Here is a 25,122-nt window from a genome sequence, read left to right as displayed (position 1 = left end):
CACAAGTACAAAAATAAATCTGACCACTGACAGCCTATTTCCAGTCAATGCTACAATTATACGTTCAGTTATGTTCTCGGTCACAGGATGAGAAAAGTGGTAAAATGTCACAAGAGCCTATTTTTAACCAGTTGAGCAAAGTTTTCACAAGATAAAAAAAAGAAAACAACAGGTCAACTGCTTAATGCCTGCTTCCTGCTATAATATATTGACACATTTTTAATGGTTTCAAACAGAAACACTCAACCAGTGAGCAACATACCTCAAACACTTGTCATGTGTTTCAATGTGTTCGTACAGTGTTCACGTCAGCAAGCACGTACCCTAACTATTTCAGGTTAACTGTTAGGGCTTGAAGAAAACCATGCTGTTTGAGCATCAGAAGAGAGCAGAGGCAGGCCTGAGCCTGACTAGATCCATTACACTCCAGGCGCTATCGGGAGACTGTTGGAATCTCCAGCACATTATACCTAAACTACATATACTGACACCTACATACTTGAGCCAAACATTATTCCATAGTTAGACATCTGTACGCAGACATCCCTCAAATACAACCTTTCTGAGAAACATTCGGTGTTACCCCCTTTCCCCAAACTCACTTGAATACATACAGGCGTATACTTTCTTTCTTTCTCTCTTTCTTTCTCTCTCTCTCTCTCTCTCTCGTTCTCTCTCTGTCATCCTTCCCCTCTAACTGAAAAGCTTGACAAAGCAGCCCTGGCAGTAGGGCTTGTCGTTCTGCTCCTTGAAGGTGCCCTTGTTGAGCTGCTTGAGGCAGAAGGCACAGACAAAGTGCTCCGGGTGGAACTTCTTGGCCATGGCGGTGATGCAGCGGCCGGTGATGGGCTTCTGGCACCCGGAGCAGAGCGAGCCGCGGCGCTCGTGGTAGTGCACCTCGCAGTAAGGCTGGCCGTCGTGCTCAAAGAAACTGCCGTTCACGAAGGGGGTGAAGCACTCCTGCAAGGGGGCGAAAACAAAGAGAGAAGGACACGTTTTACGGGGGGATGAACAACGGCGTGCTTTGTTTGGTCGCGACAAAGAGGCGGCGCGTGGTACCGACCCTGCACACGAAGCACTCGGGGTGCCAGAGGGAGTTGAGGGCGGAGATGTAGTTCTCCAAGATGGCGCGGGCGCAGCCGCCGCACTTGGGCGCAAACATGTCAAAGTAGTCCTTCCTGCAGTACGCCTTGCCGTCCTTCTCGTGGAAGCCTTCGGGGGGGGACACACACGGGAAGCGCGGGTTAGCTGGACTGGACGTCTGGAGTGACGGGTGTGCGGGGAGAGCGGGAGGCGAGTACTCACCCTCCGGGCCGAAGAACGATCCGCACTGAGCACAGAAGAAGTGCTCTGGGTGCCATGTCCGGTCCAACGCCGTCACAACTTTCTGTACACGGGCAACAAAACAACACGTTACTCTCCTTTCTTCCAAGTAGCGTGTGTTTGTGCGCATGTGTGTGCATGTAGGGGAATTGTGTGCGCGCGTTCTACTAACGTCCAGTATGGGTCCGTTGCAGTAGTAGCAGCGCGGGGAGAACAGGTTGTGGTAGTCCTTCTCACAGTAGGGCTGGCCATCCCGCTCAAAGAAGTTCCTGGAGCCTATCTCCTCCTGACAGTGTGTGCACACAAAATGCTCGGGGTGCCATGTACGCCCCATGGCAGTGACCACCTAGTCAGACAGACAAGAGATAGAATGGACATAATCCTGCTGACCTAGCGAAGGTAAAAAAAAAAAAAACATTCCGTAGCTTTAGAACTAGCGTCTACTTGACCCAACTCAAATCCCCTCACCTGTCCCACTATGGGTTTACAGCAGGCCCCACACACGCCCTTGGCCACGGTCTGCACGCCCAGTTTGTGGAGGTCAGACTGCAGGCTGCCCAGCATGTTGTCCAGCTTGTTAACCTGCGTCGGGGGACCTCCGGGGGCCCCGCCCTTCCCCTGAGCCATGATCTGGGGGAAGGACGGAGGGTCAGAGGGCGAACAGAGCACCACGTATTCTCTGTGTCTCACAAAACACACACTGCGCACACACACAATTCTGAGTTGACAAGACACATGAAAAAGAAGAGTGTTTCAGGTGAATCAGACACAGAAAACGAGATCCATGCCTGCATCGGAGGGAAGATGGGGTCGTATTCTGTTTGACAGCCGACCGACACCAGAACTTTGGGGGGCGGGGGAGGTGGCAGCTCCACGGGTGGAGGCTGGGGGGCCGGGGCTTGGGGGACGGGCCGAGGGGGCTCCGGTTTAGGGGAGGGGGGCCTTTGCACGGGGACAGGCGGGGGCTTTGGCTGCTGGGGAGGGGCAGGGATGGGCTCCTGGGGGGGTTGTGGAGGGGGCGTGGGGGGAGGAGGAGGAGGAGGAGGCGGGGGCACGGGGAGAGGGGCCAGTTTCACAGGCGGCGGGGGGGTGCGTTCCTCTACGGGGGGCGGGCGGCGGGGGGCGGGGGGGGACGGAGGAGGGAGGATGATCTTCCTCTGAGGGACGGGGGACTCTGGGGGGATGATGATCTGAGGAGGAGAGAGGAGAGCAGACACAGAGGAACAACACAGGAAAATGAGAGGAAAAAGAAAAAGGAAAAGACATTTCTCAATGCAAAACGGGGAGACAAAGTCTCTCCGGTGATACGCCGAGGACGTGACCCTGACGGCGAGGACGCGTTGTCCGCGGGGGGGGGGGGGCCGACCTTGTCCACCTCGACCCCCGCCCCCTCGGGGCGGAAGCGCTGGGGCTTGGACATGACGATGACGCCCTCGGTGAGCCAGTCGTCGGGCTGCTTGCGGCGGCGCTCGGCGCGGCCGATCCCCAGCTTCCCCTGGAGCTCCTCTATGAGGCGGTCCTGGGAGCTGCTCTTGTTGACGATGATGGGCCCCATCTTCCTGCGCAGGAGCCCGTCGCGGTACATGGGGTGCACGTTCGGGGTCTCCTTAGTGCGTCTGATGACTGACTTGAGCTGGGAGAAGGAGGATCTCGTCAGACACCCCTGATCTAGGAGTCCCTGCGCGCGTCCTGGTTAGAACATCCAGCTGGGAGGCGGTCCAGTTAGATGAGGGGACCAACCGCAAGCCAATCAAAAGCCGGGATGCAGGGGGAGCCCAGGTGGAACGTTCTGGGAGAGCCGCTGGGCTCGGTGTCACACTCCATGCGGTTCTTACATGCTCAGACACCCCCCACCTCCCCTCCCCAGCCCTCACGCGGCTTAGCAACACACTGCCCCAGGGCACTCACTGGTCCTTCACAAGCGTCATGCTACACTGGTGACAACAGGTGACTGGGGGGTGTGTGTGCGTGTGTTTGTGAGGGGGGGTTTACATCTCACAAGCTAGAACAAAAATACAGCCAATCAGATTCAGCCGTTTGCATGTGTAAATATCTGGATATGAAATAGCCCCCAGGAGAGCTAACCGTGATGTGTAGATTAGCAATGACACAGCACACGTTACTAGCCACAGTGCATTTCTGTGCAGTCGGGTCGGCGAGGGGGCGGAGCCAGAGCGCGGGGAAGAGCCATACATGTCCCGAGGCAGACATCCTGTCCAGGGTGGCGGGCTGGAGCAGGGGCAGGTCAAAGGCGGCGTCAGGCGTCCCGGGGCAGGAGGACGGGGTCAGCGACTCGTCCATCCAGCTGGCCTCGGTCAGGGGGGTCATGCTGCCGTCCGTGTACGGCCTCTCCGTGTACGAGGTCATGGAGCCGTCCATTCCGTCGTGGAGGGACATGTTGAGCTCCACGTCGGCCCAGTCCAGCACGTCCCGCTGGCCGTCCATGCAGCCGTCCACCGAGCCGTCCTGGGTGCTGGTGTCCGGCTGGACGTCCCTCCGGTCGGCGGGCACCACCGCCTCCTCGTGGACCTCCCGCACGGCGTCTCTGTTCAGGCCCAGGGTCTCCCTCTTCAGCTGAGGGACCTCCCTCTCCAGTTGGGCCGCTCGGTCGTTCTCCATCTTACTGAAGCTCATGGCCAGCAGCTTGTCCAGGGCTTCATCCAGGGAGGGGTCCGTCGCCGGGGACACGTGCCCAGCCAGGGGGCTGCTTCCCTGGGCTGGGGGGTTAGGCTCCTTCCTGGTGAATACCGGGGTGGAGGGGGCTTTGGATGTGGCTGGAGACGGCGAGGGCTGCTTGGGAGCTGCGACGGTGGGAGAGGGGGACTTGGTGATGCTGGCAGGGGAGGGGGACTTGGGGGCGTGGGCGAGGGGGGGAGTGAAGCTCTTGAAGGGAGCCGGGCTGGAGAAGTTGAGATCGAGATCCCGCAGGAGGCTGAGGCCGTTGGCCGTGGGTTCGAGTTCACAGGAGAGCTCTTCTACCGTCACTGAGAAGAGTTCGAGGGAGGGACTGGGGGGCTTGCAGGGGGGGCTGATGGGACTGGGAGAGGGTTTAGGGCTGTGGACGGGACTGGGCCCTGGTCTCAGGGGGCTCGTACTGGGGGGAGACGGGCTGGAGGCGTGGGAGAGGACCACCAGGGACCTGTGCTGATAGGACAGCATGACGGGCGACACGTTGGCGACGGCGTCCGCCTCGAGATCGCTTGCCGTCGAGAGGGGGGAGGGGGGGCTCCGCGGGGGCGGGGCCGCGCGGGGCGTGGCCCTCGGCTCCGCCCCGCCCTCCTCCTCGATGTGGAGCTCCAGAGACGCCGGGTGCGAGAACACGGGGGAGTCGCAGAAGGGCCGGGGGGGGAGGAGGGGGGAGGGGACGGCTGGGGAGGGGGAGGAGGCGGGACCTGGAGGACGGACGCCCAGAGGGGTGGGGGAGACTCCCGCCTGATCAAGGTGGGGGTCAGAGTTCACAGAGCCCAGAGAGCTAGGCTGGAGGACAGGACAGGACAGGAGAGGAAAGCAGATGAAGAGGGCGTTAAGGAGAGAGTCAAACTGAGTAGAACTTGACAGTCATGAAAGAGAAAGATCAAGCAGATCAAGGGAGAGAACCGTACAGACACTCGTCAACACACACACACACACACACACCTTAAAGTCAGACAGGGAGGCCATGAGCTCATCCAGCTCGCGGGTGGCACAGGAGGCTGAGATTCTGGCCTGCTGCTGGGAGGGCGTGTCCAGCTCACTGTGGAGCACCGAGGGGCTGGGGCTGGGGAAACACGACACAGCTGGTTACAGAGACCACCACATCCACCCTGCACGCAGCCCCCAGAAGCACACCGTAGCCCGGCTCCAGGGGGGGGTTCTTACCTGGTGGTGGGAACAGAGCCCTCCAGCTCATCCAGCAGGCTCTCCACGGTAGGGCGGCCCTCCTCGCCTCCCCGGGTGCCGTTCCTCTTGGGCTTGTCCTGAGAGGAGGGGCCCACCCCGTTCTCGTAGTGGGTGATGCTGCAGGAGGGCAGGGGCGGGGCGGCCTCCTCTGTCAACACACACAAGCACGACCCTGGAAACGCCTGCTACCAACACTGTCGTACGCATCGATGTTTTCCCTTTCAAACTCTGTTGACAGAGCTGTGTGTGTGTGTGTGTGTGTGTGTGTGTGTGTGTGTGTGTGTGTGTGTGTGTGTGTGTGTGTACCTGTGGTGGGGAAGGATGGCGAGTTCTGCTGGACAGCGTTGAGCTCCAGAAGCAGTCTGTCCAGCTCTGACAGGTTGCTGCCCAAGGCCGAGTTCATGGCGGAGGCGGAGGAGTCGGACGACTTCTGTTTGTTTGGGAAGCTGAGAGAGAGAGAGAGAGAGAGAGAGAGGGGAAGAGGGAGAGAGAGGGGAAGAGGGAGTGAGAGAGAGACACCGGCTGTTTACTGGGGAAACGGGGACAGACGGAGGGCGTCTGGTTGTGTGGCTAGGTCCTCACCTGTAGACGTGATCCTCCTCTATGTGAGACAGGGTGGGGCTGTTGCTGTCCTGGGACCACGAGCTCTTCTGGGCTGAGCCCAACGACTGCACACACACACACACACACACACAAACATCCAGTCAGCCTGGTACATAGAGGACACGGACATGAGGCGTGTCAGGGGTGCGTCCGGGTTCCTCACCTGCTGGGAGGAGTGCAGGGACCCCGGGGGGTCGATCACAGAGCCGTTCAGGGCCTCGGCTGAGGGAGGGGGGGGCACCGGGGGCGGGAGAGACACATCTTCCTGGAAGGAGTTCCCCCCGGTGGGGATGGAGTAGGGCGTCTCGTCCGGCAGGAACACGGGCCGCTTGGAGATGTGGGACGTCGTCGACTCCAGGTCCGCCAGCAGCGCGTCTGCAGGGAAACGACAAGGGGGGTTTGAACACGTCTCACCCCCCGACAGAGGGCCCCTGCCTGGGCCATGAGTCAGCCAGTTATAGGCTCTGTAAGCTAGCAATGGATGCGTGCAACAGCCGCCTCTCGTTCCAAACTGTCACCCAGGCTCGTCACGTCATAAAGACTGAGGCCCACGGCGCCCGTCCTGGCCCGCGGGAGCCAAGGTCACGCCCCCGTCATGGTCCTCATGGCATGGCACCGCTTGTGACAAAGCCCAGTCACACCCAAACCCTGTAAGTCAGGTAAACATTCCTCCCCCTGGACCTCCCAAACCTTCTCTCTGTCCATCAATCAGCCGAGCGAGCGCCTAAAAATACATGGCTGCTGACAGTACCTGACTGGGTGTCTGTCTGTCTGTCTGTCTGTCTGTCTGTCTGTCTGTCTGTCGCTTGGTCATGTACCTCAGCCAAGCCTTTTCACTGGAAAACGATTTCTTAACTTCCCCTTTTCAAAGAGTCTGTGTGAGGCAGGACCAGACAAACATTCCGATGGACAGACAGACCTACAGTAACTAAGGGGGTAGCGTTTTACCCTGCTGAGTGGCTGTTGACGTGCCAGAACAAAATAGGTGCTTACATCACCCAGTCTGTCCATCCCCAGTCAGTCAAGAATAGCCTGTAAAATGTCTGTGCATTCTCTAGAGTGGCAAAGGGAGTCCACTCTTGCTTTATCTAGAGACGTCTTCGACTCGGACACCAGTTGGTTCATTGCCTCAGAGGCGAATCATAAAGGTCAGGTTACTTCTAAAGACGAAATAACCTGAGAGACAGACACACAGAAAACTGCTCCTCCAAGCAACCAGCGCAAGACAACATATTCAATCCAAACAGGCAGGCAGGACACTTCAAATATCGCAAATACTGACTTATCACTGTATTTCAAGTCTGCTAATCCCACACAAACCAACATTTTTTTTACTCACAGTCTTCCACCAGGCTGTTCCAGTCCCCGGTAGTGACTAGCTGTCTAGGGTGCAGCGGCAGGGGAGGGATTGAGGGGTGCCGGGGGGGGGGGGGGGGGGGGAGCACGCATGGGAGGAGGGCGTGGTTTGGGACAGGCACCAGGGTCAGTGTAAACTGTCCAATTCCTCACACCTCACACCGGTTCTATTTATTAACTCCCCCAACGCACGCAGACGGGCGAGCGTCTGAAGTCATCCTCTTTTCTCATCTAGTCCGCTATTCTACGGAAGCCGCCACTGTAAATGTACGAAAGGTGCGGTTTTGTTAAGTATTTTGTGCTACCGCAGCCCTGAACAACTTCTCCACCGCAACTTCCCACCACATGACTTCCTCCCGGGTAAAGAGGATGTTATAAAGGCCACAGAAAGACCCCATCCAGCCCAGTGGCTCAACGTTCAAGACGTGCACACTGCATGTGAAGCGGACCCTATTTAAAGCCGTAAGCTCAGCAAGTAGCCTAGCCCAAGACAGCGCAAACATGTTGAAATATAACTACCAGCTCAAAATAATCTGCACCTGGTGCTGACATGCTAAACAAGGTCTTACTCAAGTTGACTTCATCACTCACACAACAAAGGCCTCAAAACACAGGCCCGATTGTCTCGACTTCCCAACTTTGGTTTCCGTACCGCACTCCAGCAATGGAGTCATTCATCACCTAATTCCTATAAGACCCAATCACACAGTTCTCCCAAAATGCTCTGTACACAATCTGTTCCCAACTGGGATGACGTGGGCTACGGCTGTCTGGGAGGAACCGAACGACCTGAATGGTGGCAGCGAGCCAGCCTCACTATTCCTCCCATCTGGAGAGGGCCGCTGGGCCCAGCTCAGCTCCTCAATATCTGCTACCAGATGCAGACCTCCCCTCCTCTCTGCTGCCTGCAGCAGCTAGGACCAGCTATCTCACCTAACCTGGACAACAATCTCATTAAAGGATTAAATATAGCTTATTTTTGGCAATTACATTACATTTACATTTAGTCATTTAGCAGACGCTCTTATCCAGAGCGACTTACAGTAAGTACAGAGACATTCTCCCCAAGGCAAGTAGGGTGAAGTGACTTGCCCAAGGACAAAACGTCATTTTGCTCGGCCGGGAATCGAACCAACAACCTTCTGATTAATAGCCCGACTCCCTAACCGCTCAGCCATCTGACCCCCACAAATTACAGTTAGTGTTCATGTACATGGGTGCTAAGCTGATACGCTAATGCAAGGCGGATAACCGCCAAAGAGGAGGCTTGATCTGGATGGGATGTGTGTGTCTTCAGGAGGGGGTGTCCTGCAGGGGGTAGCAAGGAGTCTGAGGGGACGGACTGAGGGGGAGGTGGCCCAGGCTTGTCCTTGGGGAGTTAGAGGCATTAAGAATGCAAACAAGTACAGTAATCCAAGTAGCAGACTAATCTTTTCCATAGCAGCAGGGGAGGAGATGGTTTAAGAGTCCAGCTCTTTCAGAAAACATCCTGACCAAGATTCCATTGTGCGAGGCTGATCAGCTCTGCAGAGGAGGAACAGGCCAAGACCAGGGAGGCCGAGATGACGTAATTGCATAATAAAACCACCAAAATGATTCACATCATGTTGCCATAACACACATTTTCGGTGAAAAACCCTAAACAAACTCAATAGTGTTCAGACCAACCGCTTTCAAGTACGTCCTGCTTTTAGTACTGCATGTGCCTTCTTCGTGTGGTGGGTACATGTACATTCTTGCCTGTGTAGCCCCCCCCCCCCACAGTCCTGCACAGTCCTGCACAGTCCTGCAGCCTTTATCTGATGGGCGGGAAGGTGCATGGGGAATTCCAGACATTCCACTGTCCGCCTCAGAGAAACAAGCCCTGCTAGAGACGGAGAGAGGATGGCAGAGGAGTGTAGGGCACGGGGGGGGGGGGGGGGGGGGGGGGAGAGAGGGTGGCAGAGGAGTGTAGGGCACGGGGGGGGGGGGGAGGAGAGAGGGTGGCAGAGGAGTGTAGGGCACGGGGGGGGGGGGGAGGAGAGAGGGTGGCAGAGGAGTGTAGGGCACGGGGGGGGAGGAGAGAGGGTGGCAGAGGAGTGTAGGGCACGGGGGGGGAGGAGAGAGGGTGGCAGAGGAGTGTAGGGCACGGGGGGGGGGGAGGAGAGAGGGTGGCAGAGGAGTGTAGGGCACGGGGGGGGGGGGGGGAGGAGAGAGGGTGGCAGAGGAGTGTAGGGCACGTGGGCGGGGGGGAGGAGAGAAGCTTGGCATGACGCTGGCAAACTTTAAAAGAAAACAAGCAAAACAATGTTCTTCCATACCAGGAGGTCAAACAGAACCCTCATTGTGTTCATTTAGAAGGGAACCTCGTAATAAAAAATAAATAAAAGAAATACCAACAAATCTGTCAGGGTGAGGGTGAAAATCCAACATTAAATAGATAATTACAGGGCCTCTTCCGCAAAGTACAGCGTGCTTGGAATTCCAGGGTAAGAGAGAGATGTCAGTGATTTTACTGCGCCTACTCCCAGAGAGCCACGCTTTCCCAGCAACCAGGCAGGCTGGCTAATCCTTCCCATTAACGCACAGGACGCAGCGATGGGCCACCGGGGCCCTCGGCTCACCTGTTTATAGCTGGGGAGCAAAGAGCAGAGCTGGTCACAGCCAGAAACATTATCCCATCAGGCCAGCCCAACATGGTATTTATATCAAACAAGAGAGACAGGGGCCAGGGTGGAGGCCGGTGGGGATACCAGGCAGAACTGCAGGCAGGGACGGAGGGGGAGGAGGAGGGGGGGGCTACTGTACAAGGAGACCCAGAGGAGAACCTGCTCAAAGCATGGAGGACTCACTTAGGACGGGACCCACAAGAACACACAGGGGTACAAGAGAGAGGTGGGGTATCAGAACATACAGAGAGATCTTCGGGCAAGATGGGGGCATGGCTTCAAAGTAAACACCGCTAAAAATACCCGGCCAAGTAGTCCTGTAGCCGAAAGATGACACTCCCCCTCAAGAGAAGCTGGACCAAAATAAAAGCACTTCCACACAGGTCAGTAAATCATATGACAGGGGGGGACCCGAAGACTGTACGTACACAGTCACACACTGACACACAGACAGCGAAGACAAACTCAAACATTCTATCCCCTCTCGCTATGTTTCTGCCCTGGCATATGGACCAGTCAAACCCATGTCTTTAGACACATCGGCCCTGCTCCGACAGATTGCGCCCATTCGAATGTGTAAGAGTGTCAGTTCGTGTCAGAAGTCGACGGTGAATAATTTGCGTGGTTAACAGGGCGGAACTGTGGTAAAAGCCCGACAGAATGACGGGCTTGTCTTTCCTCTCCGTAATCTGCTGCTTGTGAAACACAGCGCCTGAGAAACACACCGTCCCCTGGAAACGCCAGGCCGCTTTACACAGCAGCCCTGTCCCTGGCTTCTCAGCGAGAGCAGAGCCACACTGAGGCTCTTTGAGGTCTGAACGCCATGCCCTGGGGTGTCCCAGCTTGAGTAATGTGGGAAGAATCCAGCCAGCACTCGGATTCCTCCGCAGTAACTCTGACCCGTCAGGAAAATAATCAGCACTGCTTTCTGAGCCAAGGCCAGGGGAGAGAGAGAGAGACAGAGAGAGAGACAAAGAGAGAGACACACACACACACAGAGAAACAAAGACAAGAGAGGCAGCAGGGGGAATGTGTGGCTGACTTTTATTAGTCAAAACACCCCCATAACAGCCGTATGACAGTGTAAATCCCCCGCACCCCTCCCTCCGTTTCCTGGCCAACAACACTGATTCTGCTCATTGTTTTCTCCGCTGTTTCCCCAGGATGTAAAGCAGGGTCTGTTGCCTAAGCGATGATGTCAGCCACGCAGCTCCCCTCCCCAGGCCCAGAACAGGATGGGTGTGGAGCCCTCGACCCAGACTGATTTACAGTCAGGACCCTCCCATTCGACCAGAAGGCCAGCCTGCTAACACACAGGCTAGGGGTGGTGTGTATCAGCCAGCATACTCCAACCTAAACCCGAAACTCTCAATGGGAGGATGATTAGGCCTAGACTGGTAGCACTAATTTAGTGCTGACGTGCGGAAATCCACAACTCACTAAGGACAATTATGTTTTTTTATTTTATTTAAATCATTCAGATCACCCTCACTTGCAACTCTGAAAATGTATAGTATTCCCTTGACCTGGAGAGTATAGTACTCTTTGATTAATTAACAAGTACTCCTTGCGAAAGGAGGATTACAACAGGGCTATCATGACCATCAACAGATGGTATGCAGCCAGACCTCTCCTTGATAGGCTACCCTTTCCTCACAACCAGAAGTTCTAATATCTTCCTGTGGTGAATTTACCCACGGGCATAGATAAGGGCCTTAGATCCCTGTCGAGCTCCAGACCCTCAGGGTCAGTCACAGCTCTGCCATGGACCTCACAGGAGCCTGAGGAATTCACACAAAGCAGGGGGCTGACTTCACATTCTGCCCCAAATCAAACACCCTCGGCGAGGCAGGCCCTCTGACACTGACACCGTGTCTGGCCGTCACATGTGGTTAAGAAGCACACCTGGGGGGAGGGCTCAGTACTGCCGGGGCTGGACGCCACCTGGTCCCTGGAACAACAGTTATAAGGGAGTCAGTTGGCTGAGCGGTGAGGGAATCGGGCTAGTAATCCGAAGGTTGCCAGTTCGATTCCCGGTCATGCCAACTGACGTTGTGTCCTTGGGCAAGGCACTTCACCCTACTTGCCTCGGGGGAATGTCCCTGTACTTACTGTAAGTCGCTCTGGATAAGAGCGTCTGCTAAATGACTAAATGTAAATAATGCCCCTCCCCCCCCCCCTCCCCCTCCCTCGGCCGGGCTGGAAAATCAGAGGCCTCTTCTAAGCAGCATTCACTATGGAATCCCCAAACTCCACTATGGAATCTGGGTGAGGGTCAGTTGCGGGAGCATCTCCACACACAGAGCCAAGGGGAAAGGGGAGAGGACGGTGGGTCAGGCCCTGTGATGGGGCATCTGATCGGGTTTCTCCACCAGCATGTCACCCCAACCTAACTCCCAGTCATCTCTGAACGAGGGGTGGGAGGGTGGTGGAGAGTGGGGGTGGAGAGAGGGGCTTGGACTGTGAGGACTCCTCTCTTCGGAGGCAGCGTTCGTGGATCTGGGAGTGGGTGAAGGAGGTGAGCCGTGACCCGGTGAGTATTTGGCCTTGGACCCTGACAAACAGTGATGTTAAACATTCCACAGCGGCCTCGCCCCCTCCCTCGGCCGGTCGACTTAAGTGAGACTGCAGGCTCCCTCTCGCTTAACAATCGGCCCTTTCACTGGCCCGGGGCGGCTTTAGCATCTAATACGACCCAAAGGTATTCTCTGAACAGGGCACGCACAAAATAAGGCTCCTCATCTCTCCACTTAAACAATCCAACAGCACATCTCACTGCTATTTTTGGGCCATCCCTGCAGTGGTAGACATGGACTATGTTTTATTCAAACTAGGACTGGGGTCTTCACGTGTAGTTTAATGATAAAAGACTATTTTAAATCGACAATACTCTTCTTGGACATATTTAGAAAAAAGGGCCAGGTGATCAAAACTGTAAAAACAAAATTAGTAGTTCAGAGTTCAAGGGCTGGGGGGAGAGGTCAGTGAACTGTGACGCACAGTTGACAGGTCAACCAGACACATACACAAAATAGAATAGCGCAGGTTTCCATTCTCTACACTACAGCATGATGTGCATGAAATGCATGTGGCGGATGTGTGTGTGTGTGTGTGTACACATATGTGCACTTGTATTAACCAGGTCAAACTTCAGTATCTGTTTGCAGTGTGAATACGCCTGGCTCCAGGTGTTTCTTTGTGTGGAGGTCTATGATGCATGGCCTTATGAGAATGAACTGTCGAGCCATTCTGCTGCAAATGTAGGCTACTCTGACACTCAGTCAGCATGAGTCAAATGAGTTAAAATAGATAACTATACAAAGTATGACAGACAGACCAAGATTTTGAGGAAGATCCACTTCTCCAAATGTATTTTCTAACTATTGCAATCATCCATCAACAGTTGAGATGAGCAGCAATTGTGTTGGACTGTAGTCATAGAGGAAAAAGTATAGGTGTACATTTTACTTTATACTTGCATCTCAATCTGACCTTCTACCTTGTTGATCTTGAACAAAACCATAAAGTCATTTGTTCCAGTTCAATAGCATCCCATGTTGGCATTGACATAATAACAAGTCTTAGTGATTTAACGGACTAGGATTCATACTTTAGTCTGGCTCTATCACAATTAAAATCCTTTACAGGTGATTAATGACGCATGTTGTGCTCAAATATTTTTGTTGAGATAATTAACAACAGATAAAGTGGGTAGTTTAGGTACATTAGATACAATTGAAATGTGGATATCAACTGTACTAAACTCGAAAAGAATGTAAAATCTATTCGGGACAGACGAATCGAATTTACAGGATGCAGTCGGTTATCCCAAAATTAAAGCAATCTTTGCAGCTTCGTCGTAAAACATTAGCTTCAGCGTCCACCGTACTTTCCGCTACACAGGACAAACACCAATGACCAGAAGAAGAAAACACTCGAAATAGCTCACCTAAGTCTTCCATACTTGGGGCCTGCCTTTGGAAATGTTTTCTTTCTTAATAACTTTGAGACTTTTTTCAGCGTCCGGGATTTGCTCTCCAAAACTTCCCCGTTGCCGAAGAAGTTGGTCAGAAGTTACAAGACCGCGCCGTGCTGTGCTCGTGGAGGCTACTTCACGGGGACGCGCATCCAACATGAAAGAACCTATCCTCGGCAGACGGATGAGAGACCTCTAGCGACTAGAACTGATACATGGATATATTACAAAGGAAACGTTGGAAAGAAATATTGTTACTTCTCTCCAAACACTAAAAACACTTATACAACAAGAACGATTACTTTCATGGAAACATAACACTTGTCAGGGAAGTCACATTTATAATCCTTATTAAACCAGGCCTGGAGGCCCCAGTTTAAGTTGAGACTTCAATCATTCATTTCCACTCATTATTTTTAATGAATATACTTAATATAACCACTTGTTGAAACGTTATAATGTAAAACATAAATGCACTTAATGAGGACAAGGCTCTTGTAATTGTACCTGTCCAAATAACCAACTGTGTGTGAAGGTTAAAGAGTCCACTATTCTGTAAATTCACAATTGTCAGGTACAGCCATGATTATAAGAACTGAAGCAATAACCATAAAAAATTGGAAATGGTAGGCAAAATAAATATAACACTTTATTATACAGATATTAAACATGTTTGTTGTACCATAAAAGTTTATTATGCACATCATATTTTGAACTAGGCATTAGTATCATGTGAACTGTACTCACAAACTCACAATCCAGCAACTAGGAGGGAGGAATTATTGTACTCGCTGACTCCTTACCTGTCTATGATAGCTACTATTGAGGTGGCATGTTAATTCAAATACAAATATAACAACCTATCATATTTGGCTTTGGGACACTTTTGAGAGATATGCAACGTGTCATGAACCCAGTCCATCAGTGATTCTTTTCACCAGTTCTCAGAAGTCTACAGCTTTGAGTTTCCTCTCCTCCTCCGGGGTGAGAGGCTGCTGGGAGAGGATCTTCCCGTGCAGGCGGTGATGCTTCCCTATCCCAAGCCGGGGCAGGCCTCGGTTCAGGCCCTCCAGCAGGACGCAGGACTTACACAGGGCCTGGCTGGAGATGTAGCCACAGCGGCCACAGATCCCCTGAACGGGCATCTTCACGCCCTCCCGCACAGACAGGTTCTCCCCAGAATGGATGACGTCCATGATGGCGCTGGGACGCACCGCCTCCAGGTCTTTGAGGAATGCCCGGGCGTGTCCGCGGTAGGCGTTGGGGGAGTAGATGCACTCTGTGGAGAAGTAGTCCAGCTTCTTGAAATAAGCGTAGAGGACGATCTCCTTCTCGTACGCGTACTTGAGGGGCTTGCAGCGGGGCACCACGCCCTCCCCCACGCCCTCCCCCTCGCTGGCCGTGCTGATGGAGGTGCAGCGGCGCAGGCGGGCGATGTCCCCTCGGAGGACGTTCATCAGAACCGTCTCGGCCACGTCGTCTGCGTTGTGACCTGAACGGAGCGAGACACGCGTTTAAACAGTGACACAGTCTTTTGAGATCACTCTGATTTGTTTGCATAGTTTACGTTACCTGTGCATATCTTATCCACTTTCAGCATAATGGCTCCCCGGTCCAGCGCCTGCCTTCGGAAAACTCCACAGAAAGTGCAATTGTTCTTCAGTCCAACCTGTTTGACTATGGCGTCCATTGTCCAGCCATACAGCTCCTCATAAGACACTATCTTAAGAGGCAGGTCGTATTGCTGCTGGTTCCTCCTCACCGTTTCCAAGGAATCGTCACGGTAACCTGTGATGCCCTCATCCACAGACAGCAGCAGAAGTTTAAGACCATAGCTGTAACGTTCGTTGAGGACTTTCATGACATGTGCAAGCACAGTGGAGTCCTTCCCACCAGAGGCACCGATTCCAACAGTCTCTCCTTGTTTGAAGAGCTGTGCTAAACGTATTGTCTGGTGAACCTCCTCCTCAAAAGCCCAAAAGAAACACTCTTTACAGAGAGAGTGGCCAGTTTTAGGACGTTTCAGCACCGCACGCTTCTCTGCACAGCTGCTGCAGAGGACAGGCATGTTGTCTGTGAATCCAAGTTTATTCTAGTTAGCCAAGAGCTGGAAGAAAAACATTGCGACGATTCACGGCTACAAAGCAAACATTGAAACAGAAGCAAAAAGCTATGGATGTTGTATGGTGAGTTAGTAAACGCAGAACATTCCTTTTGGATCGCTGGTTTTTAGACAATTTACATTAACTATAAGACTGTTATTTACATGTTGATATATTGACAACTAGCAACACACTGCTTTAGAGAGTGAAGACCACCTAACGTTAGCTAGTTAGTTATTTTAGCTTAGCTACTTAACAAGCTTGCTAGATATACGAATTATCTCCCAATAAGTTACATGCATTACCAAATCTCCCAGGCGTTTAACGTCTGTTCTTGATAAATATCACCGCTCAAAGGTATGGGTCTTATTCTACGAAAGTCAGGTCTGAAACGTAAGCTATATAACTGGCTAGCTTTGTACAGCCTCATGTAGCTTCGAGCTGATGTGCTTCCGGTGTTTACTCCATAAAGGAAATTACGTCATCAAATGCAAATTTCTCTGCTTTCTTCCACTGTTTTTGACTTGTATGTATAAAGAGCGAATAAAGTTGTTGTACAAACTAAATGATTCTGTGTAAACACACCAAATGAACACTTCAAATATAGACTAAGGCAACAATGATTTATTAATTTGCTTTAGAAGAATGGTGCAACTAAAACAATTGCAAGAGGCATTTCGATGCAAATTTGAGTGGGTCGAGGGACTGGGGGAAAGAGCTGGGAGGATCGGGGTCACAGGCAGCAAGGTGTTGGTGCAGGAAAGAGTCACAAGCTTAGGGGGAAGGGTGGAAAGCTCCCCTCTGGTGCCACTGCATGTCCCGGATGCGCCGAACAGACTGGATCTGAGGGATCTGTGCCCCAAACTCAGAGCTGTCCTTGTACTCTCCTTTCTCAAACAGGTACTGGAAACCTCTGTAGCCAGGATATTGGTACCCCACCCAACTGGTGCAAGAGGAGCATAGATGTGACAGCCATGGTGTGGAAGAGACAAGAAGACATGCATTTAGAAAGGATTCCTGTGCTGGGACTGGTTAAATACTTTGGGTGAATGCAACTGAAATCAGTGACATCAGTGTCTGACACTGATGTAGAAATCTGTGTTTGGTGACTCACGTGCCACTCTGAACTCTGACAGAGGAGACCTTCTCCTGGTAACCATGCGCGTGGAAGCTGGGGACATCGTCATCTATGATCTCGATCTTCTTCCCAGCGAAGCTGGGGTTTTCATAAAGGACAATCTTGTGCTCCTGGCTGTCCTGAGAGAGAGCGAGATAAAGAGAACACAGTCTAACCAGGAGCACAGAACTGACAGTTGCCAAGTGACGGCACACCTGGTGACTGGGTGGAGCTTTTGTGGTGGAGAAGGAGGTGTGCTGCTTTACCACTTTAATGGGGCGGAATGCCAAGATGGTTTCGCTGCGTCTGCTGTTGGTCCAGGAATCCCAACGAGGATACTCCCCCTTCTCAAACACATACTGCTCCCCCTTACACATAGCCAGCTCGTATCCCACCCATCTGAAAAGGAGGCAGAAAGGGGTGGAGGAGGAAAAGGATCATGGGTTCATCTATTTCTTGATGTATCTATGTGCCGTGTTTCATGGGAAACTTGCACCCCATCTCCCTCCCTCTCTCTCTCTCTCTCTCTCTCTCTCTCTCTCTCTCTCTCTCTCTCTCTCTCTCTCTCTCTCTCTCTGTCTCTCTCTCTCTCTCTCTCTCTCTGCCTCTCTCTGTCTCTGGCTCTTTCTCTGTTGGCCCCACACTCACGGTCCACACAGCACCAGAATGGAGCCCACTTTCTCCACGCCTGATTCCAGGAGGTTGTTACAGGGACCAGTCAGCTCATGGCATTGGCCCTGGAAGTTCTCCTGCTCATAGATGATCAACTGTGGACGAAGAGGGAAATGACCGAATGCTACATCAATGCGAGGGCTACATCTACCAAACCTGAATGTATTTAAATTAATGTCGAAACGGTAGGTTTGTGTGGACTGTGGAAGCTCTCCACTGTCCCATGGGCTGCCCTTGTCCTTGCTCCACTCCGCCTTACCTTGAAAGCACTGGTCCCTGGCTGCTGCTGCTTAGATGCAGGGTTCTGGTGGTCTGTGGCCATAATGAACTGGAGGGGTTTTAATGAAACTAAGAGGAGACAGAGAAACATGTGGAGAAATGAGAAAACATGGTTAGGATCCACCGGATGTCCACTAAGTATGTTTTCCTGTGTGGCTTATTACTGTTTGGCCCGATGAAAGCAATAGGTATGTCAACAAAGGTGAGGGAGTCGCTCTCCTTCGAAAATACATCAAAAAGCATTACGTTTTTGCTGTCACAAACCACTACTGTACTTTTTGACTAGAAGTATTTCCAAATGCAATTTGAAAGGTAAAACGGTCCACTGGCTGTTTAGAACATCTTTTGACGGCACACTTGTAAAGTTCGGAATCCGTGAACACCAAAAACAAAGTTAGTTCTACATGTAATTAATTAATAAAAATTAGAAAAAAATTCGCGTATAACATTGTGAAAATGAGGAGAGCACCGGACATGAATCTCTTACCAGTACCTGTCTGTGCCAGTGTGTTTGTGATGGCATGCCCAGCTCAATATATACGGCGCGCCCAGGGGTGGAAACCCTGCCAACAGTCCTCTGTGTCCAAGCTACCCTCATGACCAGCCTGCAATAGGCCGAGCAGGTTGGCCTGGGGGGGGTCACTGCTCTGCCTGCACCCCCCCCCCCTTCTCACGCCCCCTCAAAGTTATTTCATTCGTTGTCAATTTTGTCCAGCCGGTCATTGTTTGATATCCACATGATTCAGCACAACTTGTGCCAAGAGTCCCACACTTACAATGAGATAGGCTGTATGCCGGGACTATGAGAGAGAGAGGGGGAGAGAGGAGGGAGGGAGAGAGAGATAGAGAGCGAGAGAGCGAGAGAGAGAGAGGAGGGTCGAGAGAAGTGAGAGAAAGAGAGGGAGAAATGGATGAGAAGTTTAGAGATTAGAAGAGATAGTGTACCAGATTTTAAACTGCATTTACTCATGCTGTATATAGACAGTTGACATAGGGTTTACTGTATGATGTCTGGTATATGCTAATGATCACAGAGTCCTTTGACCAACATGTGAAATTTGGGGATGGGGAGTAATGTGTAAGCACAGTGCTTTAAGGGCTTGGCATATAATGTCGGCCTTGTCATTTGTGCCAAAGATGGAGAGGGTCGACCCCCGAGTTCAGCTGTGTCAAGCAGACAAAACTGTTGACTGGACATGCCAGCTTCTTCCAGTTGGCAAGAGAAGAGCAGAGTTGCACACCAGTTTGTCCAATTGTTAACAAGAGAGCATGGTCATTTCATTCATCAGGACAGGAGAACATTACACTTAATGAACATAGAACATGCTGTAAGGTGACAGAAGGTCTCATAATGGTTGTAGGCCTTGAATTTAGTTGCACATTAGTAGTGGAATAGAGGTGTGTAGTGAGACTAGAGATAGGAAAGGTTGCTCTCTTCAAAGGTTAAATGACAGAAGCAAAATAAAAATAAAATTTAACTGGTACATTGTTTAAACAACTGGTATAAATTGACAGGGGAAAAACATCTGACACAGATTTAAGGTAGCGGTTTCATTTATTAGGACTAGCTTTTTACACCAACATAAAATGTGTGTGTTACATCATAGAGAGAACAGTCAATAAACAGAGTCAGTCAAATTCCCATCCATATTAGATCTTCTATCAGGTGTTCAGGAACAATGTATTTGTTGTTACTTTTCAATCCTGCACAGGCCTACACTGCTAAAATGTCCTATCAAATTTAAGCACAAAAAATGTTTGCTATGAGCTTGCTTATGTTAAAAACAAGTACATTTGGATGCCAGTGCAGTAAGACAATTTCACTTGATAAGATTCCTTTAAATAATATGTACTTAAATTAAGACATTAGATAAGCCATTTATACTAGAAACAAGTCCAACTAGATTTAACATCTAAAAACAAAATTACCACACTTAGTTAGATGTAGTTTTCGCAGTTTATGACCAGACACCTACTTTACAATGAGCTCTGTTACAGGTGCTAAACTCAGGTGTTTCAAACTCCTCAGGCATGTTCTTTGCACTTGAACACAAGACACTACTGTCCAAGTTGAAGTAGCTGGCAGTTGTCAGTAAAATGTACTTGTGGCAAGTCTAGTCTGGCACTTCTGCCTCTAACTGAAAACACAGCCGTCCCTGGAGTTCAGAGTGACTTCATGGACTATGCAACTCCCTCAGGGCAATCGGCATGGCAACTCACTAGAGTTTTATTCAATCGGTGGAGTTAGAGATGCAACCATCTTAGCTTTGGAAGGGATGTGTAACTACCAGCAATAGTTAACAAAATGGATGTCTTACAGTATGTGATTGCACCTGTGCAAAATGTTTGGTTGTGACAACATAAGACACAGATGCCATGTTTTGTTTTTTTGGGGGGTTCCTGATCTGAAATGTCTTCAACATGACTATGTTGTGCTTTCACATCCTACTTTATCTGTCATGGAAGATGTCCAACAGTTGTTGGAGAACTTAAGGTGCAATGAAATCGTTTTAAGAGATTCCTCATGTTCATATTGATATACAAATAGAGCAACATGTAATACGATGAAGCCAATGGAAGGGAATGTGTGTCCTACAGATGACATCATTTCCTCCAGTGATGTGCTACAGATGACATCATTACCTCCAGTGATGTGCTACAAATGACATCATTACCTGATGTGGACATTAGCTGTCATGTGACTTTCCCTTCTACTGTTACTAAGACTAGGACCTAGATGGACTGATGAGGACAACAGGAAGATGGAGATGTTGAAAGATGCGTTGGCGTGTGGAGAGTTCGTCATTGCCATTAACCACCCCTATTTATGACTCCTCCAAGGACACAAACCACAATAACAAAACAATGAAGCATGTCCAGTTCCTGGTCAAACAAGTTTATTCACCACTGAAACATACATAGCACTTCTCACTAGGCAGGAGCAGCATTTGCCATGGTTAGGGAGAGGGTGGGCGCTGGGCGCGGCCTGGGAGAGGCTCTGGTGGGGCTTGTGGATCTCTTCAGCTGGCGCCGGCCGCAGCAGGGGGTGCCGGGGGTGCGGGGGCTGGGGCAGGGGCAGGAGCAGGGGCAGGGGCTGGGGCAGGGGCTGGGGCAGGGACGATGAAACAGCCCCTCTTGTGCCACTGCATGTCACGCACGCGCCGGACAGACTGGATCTGGGGGGCAGCGGCCTCCCAGTCGTTCCAGTGCTTGAAGTCTCCGTGCTCGAAGACATACTGGCGCCCCCTGTAGCCTGGGTACATGTAGCCCACCCATCTGGAGCAAAACAGAAAAAGAGATGGAGTCTGAGAGATGTATCGAACGGAGGGAGGCAAAGGGTGACTGAAGAGAGTCTTACGTTCCGTTGAGAGCCTTGACACTGGCTACGCGGTCTTGGAAACCATGTCCCCACAAACTGGGCACGTCGTCATCAACTATCTCCATCTTTCTGCCGGTGAAGCCTGGGTTCTCAAACAGATGGAGCTTGTGGTCAGCGCCGTCCTGAAGGGGGAGACACAGACACACGCCAAGCATGAGCGGAAGCCGGTAATCGACAGGTGGTCAGTGGATTCTTAAAAGGTATCCCCGAGCTCATCTGCGAGGAAAGGGAAACTCTTCCGGAGTGCTCCATGAGATAACGGACAGGGATGAGAGAATCAGGGGAAAGAGTAGGATATGTGTGAATGTTGAGATCAATCAGATACGCGTGTCAACGAGTGGAGCGTTATATCGAGGTGGTCAGTTGGTTCTAACACTGAGGTGGTCGATGAGAGTCTGAGGTTGAGATGTCACATTCGTGTAGGGTTCAGCGAGAGTGCGGTTCGAGGGCCACCCACCACTTTGAGGGGCCGCATGGACCAGAAGGAGTAGCTGTACTGGCTGTTGGTCCAGGTGTCCCAACGTGGATACTCGCCTTTCTCCAGGATAAACTGCTCGCCTGTAAACCCCTGGCGGTCATAGCCCACCCATCTGAGAGGAGGAGAGAGGGGAAAGGCTGTCATCCTCACATTAGACTTTTCCTTAGTTTTGGAGAGAAACTATAGAATAAAACATGCTTGCTTTAAATTCCAGCCAAAGTGTGACAATGACTACAGGTCAATGCAATATAGGTGTTTGTGCGTGACTGTGTCAACACATTAACAAATACCTGTGATATTTTTCACTCCACAATACATATTTGAACGCTTCATTACTTACGGCCCAGACTCAACCAGCAAAGAGCCAACCTTCTCAAGGCCCTTCTCTGACACATCTTTACACTCGGCAGAAAACTCTGCCTTTTGGCCCTGGAAATTCTCAAACTCAAACAGCACCACCTGGATCGGAATACAGGGAGGGAAGACAAGTTGGAACCCATTGAAATTGGGAGGGAGATATAGCAGGTAGAGAGACCAGAGGAGATACTTGAAAGTAAACAAAACAGAGCAATGGATGATGTATTTTAATGTAAAGGAGAGAACGAATGAAAAGATACAGCAGAAGATCACAGAAGGTACAAATGAATGAGAATCTGAGTAGATTTAGTTGTAAAGACGCAGGACCTTGTAAATGGCTCCTGCTCCTCCCTGGCTCTTCCCTGCAGCCAGCTGCTCAGGTGCGCCTTGCTGCTCCGACATGGCTACTGGTTCACTGTGTGTATTCTCATGAGCACCACACACACACAACAAACAAACAAACAAATAAGAGATACCAACTAAATGCTGCTGCCCGCCAAGTGTGCAGAATGAAGCCTTGTTTACCATTGCTATGAAGACCCTGTCAACACCTCATCATGACAGGCTATACTGTTATATTATCTATGTGAATGTTATCTATCTGTACAGAAGTTGTTACAGATCTATCTTTTTGGAGCCTCTCCTGATCCATCCGAATAAGCCCAAAACTTTATGATGCAAATATCTCTTCCCTTACTTATACAGCCAATCTGAATCATCATAACTGTACGTTAGTTGTTAAACCAAATTCTTACCTCAGTCTAGGTCATACAAAATTATCAAATCTTCATGCAAATGCTCAAATGTTTTGGTCTGTTGAGAAATGAAACTCCTTAAACCAAATCTGTCCCTCTCAACAATCTTTATGGGGGGGGACTTTTCCCTCCAAATTCCAGCAAAGAATCTGATGCCTGCCGTCTCTTTAACTTATAGTTTCCAATAACACCCCGGTTTTACCTGGATAAGTCTTCTGTGTTGATGGTAGTGTTCTCCTGTTTTGATGCCACTTGGTGTTTGGTGGGGTGAGCCATTGAAGAGCGGAGGAAGGGGGGTATTTATGGTTTATTTCTGGCCACAACAGCAGAAAAGGGGGAGCTGTCGATACAGCAAGTCTGTCGCTCACATTGTGTCCATAACGCTGCTCCTCAATAGGCAGCTGTGTTGGCACGCTCCCCCCTGCCCGTCCGCCTGGCTGCCAGACCCCCGTGTGTGCGGGCACACGGAGAGGAGAGCCAAGAGGATTCAGAAAACAGTCCCCCTCAGCACAAACGGGCGCACACACCTAACCCGCTCTACCCCCACCACACCCAGTCTAGACATCACCAAAACCTCCTCACGCTCCTCTCAGGGAAGATACCAGACGATGAGGACGTCAGACTGCCGAGACCCTTTAGCCCAACATACGCACACCCTACCGTAAGACTGAAGAATGATAAAGACACTTAGCTTACGTGTGCAAACTAGTTCTTAAGTGACTGGAGCCTGACCTGGCTGTGGCATCATGTTCCAGAGCACATCCCACACCCTAAGGCAACCTGGAGGAGGGGTCATGAGGTGAAGGTGCATGTACTGTAAACAGAAGAGCAATATAGTCCAAATAAAAGTGACCAAATCAAGAGATTCTCCTCAGTTAAATTTTATTAAGAATTTACACTTTTGAACACTGGCTTTACAACACAGTGCAATATACATATTTAAGTTCAAATAAAAAAAAACAAAGATTAAAAAAGCAAAAAAAAACAAAGAAACCCTCCAACTCAAAAATGTAATGACAAAGTAAAGCACCGGGGACAGACACACAGTAGGGGACGACTCCAGATGAAACCGACAACACGTTCGCTTGCACCGACACCTCAGCTTGGTTCCACCCAGCGTGGAAAGGCAGACGTGACTGAGACAAGGCCGCCACAGACCAGGGCTGGAGTGCATCCAGTGACAAAGTGCTTCACGGCGGCAGAGCAGAGGTGGATGTATGGCCAGAGGCTAATGGAGGGGTGGTGGGGGGTCAGGGTGGCTGGGGGTCAGGGTGGTGGGGGGTCAGGGTGGTTGGGGGTCAGGGTGGTGGGGGGTCAGGGTGGTGGGGGGTCAGGGTGGCTGGGGGTCAGGGTGGTTGGGGGTCAGGGTGGTTGGGGGTCAGGGTGTCAGGGTGGCGGGGGGTCAGGGTGGTTGGGGGTCAGGGTGGCTGGGGGTCAGGGTGGTGGGGGGTCAGGGTGGCTGGGGGTCAGGGTGGCTGGGGGTCAGGGTGGTTGGGGGTCAGGGTGGTGGGGGGTCAGGGTGGCTGGGGGTCAGGGTGGCTGGGGGTCAGGGTGGTGGGGGGTCAGGGTGGCTGGGGGTCAGGGTGGCTGGGGGTCAGGGTGGTTGGGGGTCAGGGTGGCTGGGGGTCAGGGTGGTTGGGGGTCAGGGTGGTGGGGGGTCAGGGTGGTGGGGGGTCAGGGTGGTGGGGGGTCAGGGTGGTTGGGGGTCAGGGTGGTGGGGGGTCAGGGTGGCTGGGGGTCAGGGTGGCTGGGGGTCAGGGTGGTTGGGGGTCAGGGTGGTTGGGGGTCAGGGTGGCTGGGGGTCAGGGTGGTGGGGGGTCAGGGTGGCTGGGGGTCAGGGTGGCTGGGGGTCAGGGTGGTTGGGGGTCAGGGTGGTGGGGGGTCAGGGTGGTGGGGGGTCAGGGTGGTGGGGGGTCAGGGTGGCTGGGGGTCAGGGTGGTGGGGGGTCAGGGTGGTGGGGGGTCAGGGTGGTGGGGGGTCAGGGTGGCTGTGGGTCAGGGTGGTGGGGGGTCAGGGTGGTGGGGGGTCAGGGTGGCTGGGGGTCAGGGTGGTGGGGGGTCAGGGTGGTGGGGGGTCAGGGTGGCTGGGGGTCAGGGTGGCTGGGGGTCAGGGTGGGCCCAAACAGGCTTACAGGATGGTGTGTGTGTGTAGAGAGAGGGGGGGGGCAGATACGCTTGGAGATCCCAAATGTGGTGCAA

General features: G+C 51.9%; 5 protein-coding genes and 1 long non-coding RNA gene across 7 annotated transcripts; 1 reads left to right on the top strand and 5 right to left on the bottom strand.

Moving 5' to 3' along the window:
• Positions 1 to 175: 175 nt before the first annotated feature.
• pxnb (paxillin b) lies at positions 176 to 13,884 on the bottom strand. 2 transcript variants are annotated; one of them, XM_067231249.1, is made up of 11 exons: positions 13,759 to 13,884; positions 5,969 to 6,180; positions 5,785 to 5,870; positions 5,509 to 5,648; positions 5,182 to 5,350; positions 4,960 to 5,080; positions 1,792 to 1,953; positions 1,496 to 1,669; positions 1,306 to 1,387; positions 1,064 to 1,212; positions 176 to 960 (listed from the first exon to the last, which is right to left on the bottom strand). In XM_067231249.1, exons 1-11 carry the CDS (start codon positions 13,769 to 13,771, stop codon positions 694 to 696), a joined length of 1,575 nt encoding a protein of 524 aa, XP_067087350.1. In that variant the 5' UTR covers positions 13,772 to 13,884; the 3' UTR covers positions 176 to 693. The 2 variants fall into 2 exon arrangements, with proteins under 2 accessions (XP_067087350.1, XP_067087351.1); XM_067231250.1 differs by lacking the exon at positions 13,759 to 13,884 and adding an exon at positions 7,145 to 7,163.
• LOC136938127 (proline-rich protein 36-like) lies at positions 1,973 to 4,885 on the bottom strand. The gene is made up of 5 exons (XM_067231387.1): positions 4,865 to 4,885; positions 3,517 to 4,755; positions 2,690 to 2,956; positions 2,112 to 2,513; positions 1,973 to 2,002 (listed from the first exon to the last, which is right to left on the bottom strand). Exons 1-5 carry the CDS (start codon positions 4,883 to 4,885, stop codon positions 1,973 to 1,975), a joined length of 1,959 nt encoding a protein of 652 aa, XP_067087488.1.
• Positions 12,296 to 14,165, top strand: LOC136938040 (uncharacterized). Its single transcript, XR_010875233.1, has 2 exons — positions 12,296 to 12,342; positions 13,830 to 14,165. It is a non-coding gene; the product is annotated as an uncharacterized lncRNA (long non-coding RNA).
• Positions 14,166 to 14,433: 268 nt separating this feature from the next.
• ctu1 (cytosolic thiouridylase subunit 1 homolog (S. pombe)) lies at positions 14,434 to 16,307 on the bottom strand. The gene is made up of 3 exons (XM_067231251.1): positions 16,193 to 16,307; positions 15,358 to 15,858; positions 14,434 to 15,277 (listed from the first exon to the last, which is right to left on the bottom strand). Exons 2-3 carry the CDS (start codon positions 15,851 to 15,853, stop codon positions 14,730 to 14,732), a joined length of 1,044 nt encoding a protein of 347 aa, XP_067087352.1. The 5' UTR covers positions 15,854 to 15,858; positions 16,193 to 16,307; the 3' UTR covers positions 14,434 to 14,729.
• A 354-nt stretch (positions 16,308 to 16,661) lies between these two features.
• Positions 16,662 to 17,998, bottom strand: crybb2 (crystallin, beta B2). The gene is made up of 5 exons (XM_067230945.1): positions 17,936 to 17,998; positions 17,653 to 17,771; positions 17,271 to 17,403; positions 17,002 to 17,144; positions 16,662 to 16,830 (listed from the first exon to the last, which is right to left on the bottom strand). Exons 1-5 carry the CDS (start codon positions 17,996 to 17,998, stop codon positions 16,662 to 16,664), a joined length of 627 nt encoding a protein of 208 aa, XP_067087046.1.
• A 2,923-nt stretch (positions 17,999 to 20,921) lies between these two features.
• On the bottom strand, positions 20,922 to 22,651 carry crybb3 (crystallin, beta B3). The gene is made up of 5 exons (XM_067231252.1): positions 22,497 to 22,651; positions 22,153 to 22,271; positions 21,792 to 21,924; positions 21,314 to 21,456; positions 20,922 to 21,231 (listed from the first exon to the last, which is right to left on the bottom strand). The coding sequence occupies exons 1-5, from the start codon at positions 22,569 to 22,571 to the stop codon at positions 20,976 to 20,978; spliced, it is 726 nt and encodes a 241-aa protein (XP_067087353.1). The 5' UTR covers positions 22,572 to 22,651; the 3' UTR covers positions 20,922 to 20,975.
• Positions 22,652 to 25,122: the final 2,471 nt, after the last annotated feature.

This window comes from Osmerus mordax, chromosome 28 (assembly GCF_038355195.1).
Source record: "Osmerus mordax isolate fOsmMor3 chromosome 28, fOsmMor3.pri, whole genome shotgun sequence".
Taxonomy (NCBI): domain Eukaryota; kingdom Metazoa; phylum Chordata; class Actinopteri; order Osmeriformes; family Osmeridae; genus Osmerus; species Osmerus mordax.
This window is presented reverse-complemented; position numbering and strand designations above follow the sequence as displayed.

Coding starts and splice junctions, on each gene's coding strand:
- pxnb (XM_067231249.1), bottom strand. Junction 5,871..5,968: donor CCCTGCACTCCTCCCAGCAG/GTGAGGAACCCG, acceptor GTGTGTGTGCAG/TCGTTGGGCTCAGCCCAGAA. Junction 5,081..5,181: donor GGCTCTGTTCCCACCACCAG/GTAAGAACCCCC, acceptor GTGTTTCCCCAG/CCCCAGCCCCTCGGTGCTCC.
- LOC136938127 (XM_067231387.1), bottom strand. CDS start 4,885: ATGACTGTCAAGTTCTACTCA. Junction 4,756..4,864: donor TGACTGTCAAGTTCTACTCA/GTTTGACTCTCT, acceptor CACCTTGATCAG/GCGGGAGTCTCCCCCACCCC. Junction 2,957..3,516: donor GGATGTCTGCCTCGGGACAT/GTATGGCTCTTC, acceptor TCCTTCTCCCAG/CTCAAGTCAGTCATCAGACG.
- crybb2 (XM_067230945.1), bottom strand. CDS start 17,998: ATGGCCACAGACCACCAGAACCCTGCATCTAAGCAGCAGCAGCCAGGG. Junction 17,772..17,935: donor CAGGGACCAGTGCTTTCAAG/GTAAGGCGGAGT, acceptor CTTCGTCCACAG/TTGATCATCTATGAGCAGGA. Junction 17,404..17,652: donor ATTCTGGTGCTGTGTGGACC/GTGAGTGTGGGG, acceptor CCTCCTTTTCAG/ATGGGTGGGATACGAGCTGG.
- ctu1 (XM_067231251.1), bottom strand. CDS start 15,853: ATGCCTGTCCTCTGCAGCAGCTGTGCAGAGAAGCGTGCGGTGCTGAAA. Junction 15,278..15,357: donor AGTGGATAAGATATGCACAG/GTAACGTAAACT, acceptor CGCTCCGTTCAG/GTCACAACGCAGACGACGTG.
- crybb3 (XM_067231252.1), bottom strand. CDS start 22,571: ATGTCGGAGCAGCAAGGCGCACCTGAGCAGCTGGCTGCAGGGAAGAGC. Junction 22,272..22,496: donor GAGCAGGAGCCATTTACAAG/GTCCTGCGTCTT, acceptor ATTCCGATCCAG/GTGGTGCTGTTTGAGTTTGA. Junction 21,457..21,791: donor CCATGCGGCCCCTCAAAGTG/GTGGGTGGCCCT, acceptor CTCCCCCTTCAG/GACGGCGCTGACCACAAGCT.